Here is an 11101-nt window from a genome sequence, read left to right on the forward strand (position 1 = left end):
CTTAACTGATTTGCCTAGTTAAATTAGGGTTAAAACAAAATATAATATATTTTAAAACATGCCTGGCATGCGTGGCAGCAGCAGCCTGATGCCTTTGAACACCTGATAGCCATATTTCACACTGAGCTCTGTTCTTTACTGTTCTAATCCCTCCTCCACCCATGGTGTTAAACAAGCAGGGAGCCTGATGCTAAGTCACTCTGTTGATGAAGGGGTGGTTAGGTGTTGGGGGTAGGTTCATCCAATTTATAAGCCCCTGACACAAAGCCCTTCCCTGGGTTACAGACATCGAAGTTCCCCCCCCCCCCCCAGCCCTGGCTGTGTGTCCTATAAAGCCAGAAAGGCACTGACTGAGAAAAGTGTCTTTGCAGGCTTTTATTGGGAATTACAAGGCTTAGAAGTGTCACTTTTACTTGTATTGGGAATTACAAGGCTTAGAAGTGTCACTTTTACTTGTATTGGGAATTACAAGGCTTAGAAGTGTCACTTTTACTTTTATTGGGAATTACAAGGCTTAGAAGTGTCACTTTTACTTTTATTGGGAATTACAAGGCTTAGAAGTGTCACTTTTACTTGTAAAGTGCCCTTCAGTTGTTCATTTTACATAACATATTGCAGAGGCTCCATCTTTCACTCTCACTTTTTTGATTCTATCTTGTGTTTTAGTAGGAGCTCACTAAAACGTTACCTCCTCTATAGCCTGCTCGCTAGTGCCCCCCTCCCCCCAAGTATGAAAGGCTGGCGAGCCTGTGCTAGCTACCGATGCTTGCTTGCTAATGTGAGATTTCCTTTTTAGCGGGATAGGTACAAATAGCCAGGCCAACAGAAGGGCCATGCCCGCCAGGGGTCTGTGTGTCTGAGCTGAGGGCCTGACGCCGGGGTGAGAGATTCCTCTCAGGAGGAAAAATGTAGCCATTTAGAGCAGGATCAGAGGTCATGTTGGATAAAATACCTCGGAACATTTAACCCTTTTATGAAGTGGGGCCTAATTAGAGGGACAGGAATGCTTGACCCGATAATCAGAATTCAATTTACGGCGATATGGATTTGTTGAGTGTGTGATTTGTCAGATGAAGATTTTCTGTACATTTTGTTGAGTTAGTTCAAACCTGTGGTGTAATTTTAAAACGTGTGCTTCAATGTTTTTGGGTTGAAGGGAAGACTTCTTGTCTTGTGAAAGCGATGTTAATGATACATGGACAAACTCACATTGTAATGAGAAATGTTATGAAGTCAGATGTTTGAACAACTTTGAAAACTATAACAAGCATGACTGTACAGCTCCTAACAGACCATTGGTTGCTCATAGCATATAGGTCATTTGTTCTTATTGTAACATTGGAATGTTATGGTGCCCATGTTAACAAAAACATATAGTAGGATCTATGGTTTTGTTAACATGATAGTGGAAATGCACCACAAGACTACTTTGCACAGCTAGAGAAACACGTCTTCATCGAACAAGCAAGCAAGTAAGTACACATTGAGGAGACCAGTTCTCAGAGTGGTTATGCTTTGGTGTGGTCCACAATTGAAATGATACTGACAGCTTGAAGATAGAGACCAGTGTGGGCTATGCCAGGACATGTGTAACCTGACAGATGCCAAGCTTGCACTGCAGTGGAGTTCAACAGTGTTTGAAGATTCCAATAGTCAGACCGGCTGCCACAAAACCCTCAAAACAAAGCTTGCCAATAGTTCTATCTAAATTCCAGTCAATTTGTAGAATTGCGCTGCTACAAAGAACGTCTAGTATCCAATTCTACTGACAGGAATAGAATCAAATTGTAGTTGTGGAATTCTTGGTTCTAAATGAGTGAGTTATTCTAGCTGCTGCAAACCTTGGATGATAGAACGGTGTTACATAGCAGTGGAACTTGAAAGGCATTCTAACACATTATCATGCCAGGCAGGAGACAAACTATGCCTGTCTCCCAATCCCTATTCTCTACAGAGTGCACTAATTTTGGCCATTTGGGATGCAGACTAGGGCTATATCCTGGTAACGTCATGGGATTGAGACTAGGCCTATATCCTGGTAACATCATGGGATGCAGACTAGGCCTATATCCTGGTAACGTCATGGGATGCAGACTAGGTCTATATCCTGGTAACGTCATGGGATGCAGACTAGGTCAATATCCTGGTAACGTCATGGGATGCAGACTAGGTCTATATCCTGGTAACGTCATGGGATGCAGACTAGGTCTATATCCTGGTAACGTCATGGGATGCAGACTAGGTCTGTATCCTGGTAACGTCATGGGATGCAGACTAGGTCTGTATCCTGGTAACGTCATGGGATGCAGACTAGGTCTGTATCCTGGTAACGTCAGCCTTGCCCAAGCATGAGGCAAATCCAGCCCAGCATCAATTGTAGGCTGTCTCTCCAATAAACATGTATCTCCCACCTTTAAGCGGCTGTGACGTACATAGCCGTGTGGATTCCCTCACGGCAGAAGTACGAGCGGAAAGAATTGCCAACGCTGCTCTGTTCGGTCAGGTATGACCTAACGCTGGGGCTCTCTGGGCATCAGTTAACAATGGAAAATGTGGGTAACCATCATCTGACTTGCCTCACAGCAAGGCCTGCATAATGTCCTCAATATAACAAACAAAGGCTATTATATTAAAACTATTAACTATGTCATACTTTGACTACAAAGTATGTTCTGAAATTTCTGACAAAAGAAAATCTGAGATCAGTATTTGATTTAACTTTGGACAGAGTCAAGGGCAGACATTGCCTTAGCAGCAAAAGCAATTATTATTATCAATTACATCAACATACAACATTGTGAGAAGAGTGACACCACCAAACACATGAAAACACCTGAAATAGTCCGTGACACGGGGACACATGGCCAAGGCCAAGAGTGTCAAAAAAGACCAATAACTCCCATTTCATGAGATCTTTAAAAACAAGTACAGCCTCAAGCCCTGCCATCCTACCTGGGCACAACATTCAGTAGGATCTATGGTTTTGTTAACATTTAGTAGGATCTATGGTTTTGTTAAAACAAAACCATAGTTCTTACTCTATGTTAACACTCCCCCAAAAAATGTTTGGGGGGCACATAGGGAGGTTGGCGGAGTTAACTCCCGGTAGGGAGCGTGTGACTCGCGGGCCCATGTTATGCGGTGATGCGCACCATGTTATGTGGTGATGCGCGGACTCGCGGGCCCATGTTATGCGGTGATGCGCACCATGCCTCCAGTGCACAGTCACAGCCCGGTGAGCTATAGTCCAGCTCCTCGCATTGGCCGGGCTAGAGTGGGCATCCAGCCAGGACGGATGGTGCCGGCTCAGCGCTCCTGGCCTCCAGTGCGTCTCTTCGGCCCAGGATATCCTGCGCCGGTTCTGCGCACTGTGTCTCCGGTGCGTCTGCACAGCCCAGTGCGTCCTGTGCTAGCGCCCTGCAGTTGTCGGGCGAAAGTAACCATCCAGCCAGGACGGGTTGTACCGGCTCTACGCTTGAGACCTCCAGTGCGCCTCTACGGCCCAGTGTATCCGGTGCCTGCTCCACGCACCAGGCTTCCAGTGCATCTCCCCAGTCCGGTGAGACCTGTTCCGGTTCCACGTACCAGGCCTCCAGTATGTCTCCCCAGCCTGGTAAGCCCTGTGGCAGCTCCACGCACCAGGCTTCCAGTACGTCTCCTCAGTCCGGTGAGACCTGTTCCAGCTCCACATTCGAAGCCTCCAGTGATGATCCTTGGCCCAAAGCTTCCAGTGATGATCCATGGCACGAAGCCTCCAGTGATGATCCATGGCACGAAGTTTCCAGTGATGATCCATGGCATGAAGCCTCCAGAGATGATCCATGGCACGAAGCCTCCAGTGATGGTCCATGGCACGGAGCCTCCAGTGATGATCCATGGCACGAAGCCTCCAGTGATGATCCATGGCACGAAGCCTCCAGCGTCGATCCGTGGTCCGGAGCCTCCGGCGACGGTCTCCTATCCGGAGCCTCCGGTGACGAGCTCCAGTCTGGGCCTGCGGCGAGGGTCCCCAGTCCGGGGCCTGTGGCGAGGGTCCCCAGTCCGGGGCCTGCGGAAAGGGTCCCCAGTCCGGGGCCTGAGGTGAGGGTCCCCAGTCTGGGGTCGGCGACGAGGGTCCCTGCACCAGGGGTGCCTTCAAAGTGGGGGGAGCCAGAGGTGGAGCGGGGTCTGCGTCCCGCACCAGAGCCGCCACCAAGATAGATGCCACCCGGACACTCCCCTATAGTGTCAGGTTTGCAGCCGGAGTCCGCACCTTTTGGGGGGGGGGTACTGTCACGCCCTGACCGTAGAGATCCTTTTATTCTCTATGTTTGTTTGGTCAGGTTGTGACTCGGGTGGAAAAGTCTAGGCTTTCTGGTTCTTTGTTTTTGTCCGGGTATGATTCTCAATCAGGGACAGCTGTCAATCGTTGTCTCTGATTGGGAATCATACTTAGGCAGCCTTTTTTCCTTTTCTCATTTGTGGGTTGTTGTCTTTGTTAGTGGCAAGTATACAGAGCTGGTATACCTGCCAGGTATACAGAGATTCACGTTAATTTAGTTGTTTATTGTTTTGTTGGCGACATTTAAAATACAAAAAATGTACGCTTACCACGCTGCACCTTGATCCAGTCATTTCCTTGACGACGATCGTGACAGTTTGGTCTTCGCCAAAAGGTATGTGGGAGACTTCCCAAACATATGTAAGAAGGTACTCTGGTCAGATGAGACTTTTTGGCCATCAAGGGAAATGCTATTTCTGGTGCAAACCAAACACCTCCCAACACCTCCCATTACCCCGAGAACACCATCCCCACAGTGAAGCATGGTGGTGGCAGCATTATGCTGTAGGGATGTCATCGGCAGGGACTGGGAAACTAGTCAGAATTGAAGGAATGATGGAAAGGTAGTGCTATATACAGGGAAATTCATGAGGGAAACCTGTTTCAGTCTTCCAGAGATTTAAGACTTGGACGGAGGTTCACCTTCTGTCAGGACAATGACCCTAAGGATACTGCTAAAGCAACATTTGAGTGGTTTAAGGGGAAACATTTAAATGTCTTATTATGGCCTAGTCAAAGCCCAGACCTCAATCCATTTGAGAATCTGTGGTATGACTTAAAGATTGCTGTACACCAGCGGAACCCATCCAACTTGAAGGAGCTGGAGGTATTTTTTCCTTGAACAATGGGCAAAAATCCCAGTGGCTAGATGTGCCAAGCGTATAGAGACATACCCTAAGAGACTTGCAGCTGTAATTGCTGCAAAAGGTGGCTCTACGAAGTATTGACTTTTGGAGGGGGAGTAGTTATTCACGCTCAAGTTTTTGTCTTATTTCTTGCTTGTTTCACAATAACAAATATTTGGCATCTTCAAAGTGGTAGGAGTGTTGTTTAAATCACATGATAAAACCCCCCTAAAAATAAATTTTAATTCCAGGCAACAAAATAGGAAAAATGCCAAGGGGGGTGAATACTTTCGCAAGCCACAGTATGTTAACAAACCGGTGATCCTACTTTATGTTAAAAAAACATAGTTCCTACTGTATGTTAACGAACTGTAGTTCCTACTGTATGTTAACGAACTGTAGTTCCTACTGTATGTTAACAAAACCGTAGTTCCCACTGCATGTTAACAAACCATAGTTCGTACTGTATGTTAACAAAACCCTACTTCCTACTGTATGTTTACAAAACCATAGATCACACTATATGTTAACAAAACGTAGTTCCTACTGTATGTTCCTACGTAGTTCTCAAGATGTTTTTCATTTCCTCTTTCCTGTCTTGTCGTTGTGTTTTATGAGCCTGGTGGAAAAGTAGAAATGAGATCAAAACCTAACATTTCCAAACATAACTAAGAGTCTGCTCTCTGCTTGGGTTTGCAGACTCTGACCCCTCATTAGCAATGACCTTTGATAGCTGAGCTAATCCATGTGTGTAATTGGTTTAAAGCTAGCTGATGCCCGTAATTAACAAGAGTGGCTGTGTTTGGAACCGACCAATGCAGGCCCCGGTCCACAGTCCAGGCCGCCCTGCCAGCACAATGACTCACACTTCCACATCCAAGCACTGGAGTGGTTTTGGAATTGGAATAATATTGGTTTCAGTGGGAGTGAGCCGTAGCTGGCTTAACAATACGCTCTCAACCACACTGCCAACATCAAAACCCAAGACCTAACAAAGAAGGTTCGCGAGCACTGATCCAAGTTGAAACTAACCTGTGTTGAATGTAACAGGCTATGCTTGCAGAATGGCAGGGAAAAGAACAAAGCCTTGTTTCGATATGCAGCTCCTGAAAATGAGTATAACCGTGCTGGGTGGATTGATAGGTGTTTTACTGCCAGTGTAATGAGGGCAGTTAGCTCAGCTAGTGATGACATGCCACTATGTGGATTGTATGTTACATTTCCAACTCTCAAACTCTTCCAAGTGCCAACTCTTCCAATGAACTGTATCTCATTCATGTTCTGTTCTCACACGTGGCTTCATTCAATCAATTCAATCCACTTCCCTGTACACAGTCTGTTATTGCTCTTACTCACTTCCTGCTTTATTGACATATTTTTTCCCCCTTCTAGGGACTTCAAGGACCTCCTGGGAAGCCAGGGACGCCGGGGAAGAGGGGGCCTCGGGTGAGTTTCTCCTGGTTGTGTTCCTGTTCCTCTTGGACTACACTAAAACAGTGATTCTTAACCAGGGGGCCCTTTGTCTGGTCCATTGTACTGTCTATATTCCAAAACCAATACATTAAAGGGAGACTTGGGATTTTGGCAACGTTTTTGTCTTTGTGTCCAGTATGAAGGAAGTTATAGGTAGTTTCACGATCCAATGCCAACTAGCATTAGCGCAATGACTGGAAGTCTATGGTATCTTCTATAGCGCAATGACTAGAAGTCTATGGTATCTTCTATAGCGCGATGACTGGAAGTCTATAGTATTCCAGTCTATGGTAACAGTCTATGATATATGATAATATAGACTTCCAGCTAACGCTAGTAAGTAACTGCTCTAGCTCTAGTTAGCAACTCCCTTCAAACTGCACGCAGAGACATACAAATGGTATCCACGAGTTCATCTGACTCTAGTGATGTAGATAAAGCGCCTCATTGCCAAAATCCCATAGTATCCCTTTAAGATAACACCATTAGTAGTGTCTTAATACAGAGGGGTTTATAGAGAATTATGATAAAGCTCTCAATAACCTCTCTGGATTATGGAGCGTTATTCACCCTAGGTTCAGTTTCCTTTGGCTCTGATCACACTGTGTTTGTCTGCCGCCAAGGTACGCCTCTAAAGCTGGAAAGCAAACAGCTGTAAGACTATGATAGTCAGTGGAGCCGAAGGCAAATTAGTGAGTGAAACCTACATTCTTTAAGGGAAACACACAAGGTCTTCATTGTATGGGGTATATATAGGAGCAATTCAGGTGTTAAAGAATGAATACGCTATGTAAAATTTAGAAACAACTCTGGATTAGTTAGATTAAGTAGCATACTATTGGGTATTTATATACCACTGGTGCTTGTGGAATAGGCACCGGCTGGAATGCGGTTTTAACCAGTCAGCATTCAGGATTAGACCCACCTGTTGTATAATTTCACTTGGCCTCTATGTTAGGCTACTTCTATTTGCATGAATGCTTCCAGTGTATTCGTGCTCTAAATGAAATCGTTCACCATTGCCATGCTTCTCCACTTGCGGCTCCCTACTCAGTCAGTGTTTCTTGCCTTAGTAAAATGAGCAGCGCTTTATATGAGCTAGAATATGCTCATGTTGTGAGCAAAACAAAGACATGTTATGTTTCTCTGAATATTTATGTCGTTGTGGTTGTGTTTAAACTCCATGTGACCTCTCTTAGGGCCATGGTTTGGTCTGTAGAGCAGCTGGAACAACCTTTGAACATAGGACCTATCTAATCCATGTCATATTCAAATGGATGTTTATTAGACTCAGTAGGAAGCAAGCCTGAATCCCACCACGAGATATCTAAGGATTTATCAATGGATCAGGAGTGGCTCTTTGAGATTAGAGCATCAGAAGATGTTGTTTCTTTCCCACGATGATAATGGAATCCTCTCTTCCATTTTTCAGCTTTTCATGGATTTTCAGCAGTACTGTTTTACAGAAACAGATATGTTTCTAATGAATGTCAAGATAATACATACAGTATGTGTGAGTGAAGGAAGTCAGCAAGAAACAGACAAATGGTCAGTTTACTGTCTGTTCAGCAACCCTGTGCAGACTGAGTTCTCTAGGTAGTGTGAGTGACTGTACGTGTATTTGCGTAGGTATGTGCGCATGTGTGTGTGTCTGCCTGCATACGTGTGTGTGTATCAGCTACCAGCAGTAGTCTATGAGACTGTGCTACTTTCTGGAGGCTGGAGTCTGGGGGCTGGAGGCTGGAGGCCGGGGGCTTGTCTGGGTCCTCAGAGGGGTAGGCTGTGGGAACCCAATCTCTTTAACTGAAGAAAGAGAGCTTTGTCCCCGTCTTATTAAAGGCATTTAAGAGCCAGACTGGAGCTCACCACCAGCTCCCGCCAGGACACTACCTTCAAGCCGTTCATTAATTATCAAGAGCCTGAGACCCGGATTGCCAGACAACTCACTCCAATTCACTGTGGACTGAATGATTCCTGAGTGACTTGGTGGTGCAGTATCTTGTACTGTATTGGGTTGATCTTAACGCCTCGATCACATCGACAGCGGCATTGCGTTTCGGTACACCAGAAGTACATTCATTTCCAATGGAACGCTGCGTTTGCCTTGCAGCATTGCGTTGCAGAGGCAGTTGCAGTGCGTTCTGTGTGGTGCATACGTTGGATTTATCAAACGTATGCATCAAATTGTATGCATAGACGGCTTGACAGAAATGGTAGCAGAAGGTTCATTTAGAACTTTTGATGCTGCACACAATTTTACACTATGATGCTGTAGGTGTTATCTAGGCGTCAATAGGAGACTAAGTGTAAATGGAACTTAAGTGGAAGTTAGAATTTGCCCTCAAGACTGTTTGATGTCTAAAAGAAGCGGTTGAGCTGCTGCCTGCCTGCCTGCCTGCCTGCCTGCCTGCCTGCCTGCCTGCCTGCCTGCCTGCCTGCCTGCCTGCCTGTCAGCTGGATATGGTTAGCTCTGCTCTCTGGGTCGTGGCTCAGCAAGCATCAACACATGGGGGAACATTTTGATTCTTCTAATATTGACAAAGACATGAGAAACGGTTTAAACAGTACATTATACGAAACACAGCTTATTTTCTGTGACCTTCATAAACCTTTACAAATGACCTTGGTGGCTCTGGAGGGTGAATAGTGATTTAATGAAACCTGTTTTCAGAGGACGTGATAGGGAAACCTAACCTTTAGAGCCATTGAACTCATTTGACCTGTCACCTTTGACACAGATATGTGAGGTGTAATCGTGAGTCGTCTAGACGTATAGCCATCCCCCATTCATAATTACAGCTCAGCTACTGCAGGAAAGGGTTGGTGACGGTCGGTGCTGTGTGAACGTGAGCTACCTCACTAACGCTAACAGCCCGTTTCTCTTGACAGAGAGGTGTCATGTCTGACTGTGGGCAGCCTGTCTCAACTCAACTCTTCCTTCACCTCTTCCTCTTCAGACACCTGAGAGCCTCACACCAGCGTTCCTCAGCTCAGTCTTCAAGCCTGCGGGCGGCTAGCACTCAAAGAAAGCCGTGCCTGCCTGAGGAAGATATCACCCAGCCCTGCAGGGAGGCATGGTGCCTGGTGCCTGAGCCGCCATCAAAGGAGCCTTTGTGTTGTGGGGAACTGACCCTCAGCACAGCGTAGGCAGCAGGGAAGGTGTGAAGGTGCTGTAGTGGGCCGTTCAGTAGATAGCAGTGCAGTATACTCTTCGAAAATTATTTTGGGTTCCAAGTAGAACCCTCTGTGGAAAGGGTAGTGGCACTGATGAGGAAATCAAGATTAATGTTCTTGGTTGGGTATTGTTTATCTGACCTGGGTTCAAATACGGTATATATGTATTTGAGTATCTGTTTTTTTTTAAAAGTTTTTGGTCAATTGGAGTATTTTTGAATGCACAGCCCAAAACAAGTATTTTTTTTTACTATTTGAATGCTTATTTGTAAAAAACAAACAAATAGTCTGACAAATTGTATTTCAAATACTCAAATACACGGACTCAAATACAGTCCCATGAATTTATCCCAGGTGTTTGAAAATAGTATTTGAAATAAGTATTTGAAAATACTGTCAAATACTTTCCAAGTGTATTTCCAAATACACTATATATACAAATGTGGACACCCCACATTTTGTGGATTCAGCTATTTCAACCACACCCGTTGCTGACAGGTGTATACAATCGAGCACACAGCCATGTCATCTCCATACACAAACATTAGCAGTAGAATGGCCTTACTGGCCTCAGTGACTTTCAACGTGGCACCGTGACAGGATGCCACCTTTCCAACAAGTCAGTTCGTCAAATTTCTGCCCTGCTAGAGCTGCCCCGGTCAACTGTAAGTGCTGTTATTGTGAAGTGGAAACTTACCGGCTGGAGCGGTGTAAAGCTCGCCGCCAAACGCGTTCTCCGGAGTGATGAATCACGATTCACCATCTGGCAGTCCGACGGACGAATCTGGGTTTGGCGGATGCCAGGAGAACGCTTCTTGCCGAATGCATAATGCCAACTGTAAAGTTTGGTGGAGGAGGAATAATGGTCTGGGGCTGTTTTTCATGGTTTGGGCTAGGCCCCTTAATTCCAGTGAAAGGAAATCTTAATGCTGCAGCATACAATAACATTATAGACACTTCTGTGCTTCCAACTTTGTGGCAACAGTTTGGGGAAAGCCCTTTCCTGTTTCAGCATGACAATGCCCCGGTACACAAAGCGATGTCCATACAGAAATGGTTTGTCGAGATCGATGTGGAAGAACTTGATTGTCCTACAGAGAGCCCTGACCTCAACCCCATTGAACATCCTTTGGGATGAATTGTAACGCCGACTGTGAGCCAGGCCTAATCATCCAACATCAGTGCCCGACCTCACTAATGCGCTTGTGGCTGAATGGAGGAAAGTCCCCGTAGCAATGTTGCAACATCTAGTGGAAAGACTTCCCAGAAGAGTGTTATAATAGCAAAG

General features: G+C 45.6%; 1 protein-coding gene across 2 annotated transcripts in view; it reads left to right on the forward strand.

Moving 5' to 3' along the window:
* The window catches only part of LOC139389650 (collagen alpha-1(XXVII) chain B-like), a 100194-nt gene that overhangs the window by 9049 nt on the left and 80044 nt on the right, over positions 1–11101 (forward strand). For both annotated transcript variants that reach the window (XM_071136518.1, XM_071136519.1), the window contains exon 4: positions 6559–6612. In XM_071136518.1, coding sequence (XP_070992619.1) covers positions 6559–6612 — 54 coding nt within the window. The remainder of the gene's footprint in view (positions 1–6558; positions 6613–11101) is intronic.

This window comes from Oncorhynchus clarkii, chromosome 30 (genome assembly GCF_045791955.1).
Source record: "Oncorhynchus clarkii lewisi isolate Uvic-CL-2024 chromosome 30, UVic_Ocla_1.0, whole genome shotgun sequence".
NCBI classification, from domain to species: Eukaryota; Metazoa; Chordata; class Actinopteri; order Salmoniformes; family Salmonidae; genus Oncorhynchus; species Oncorhynchus clarkii.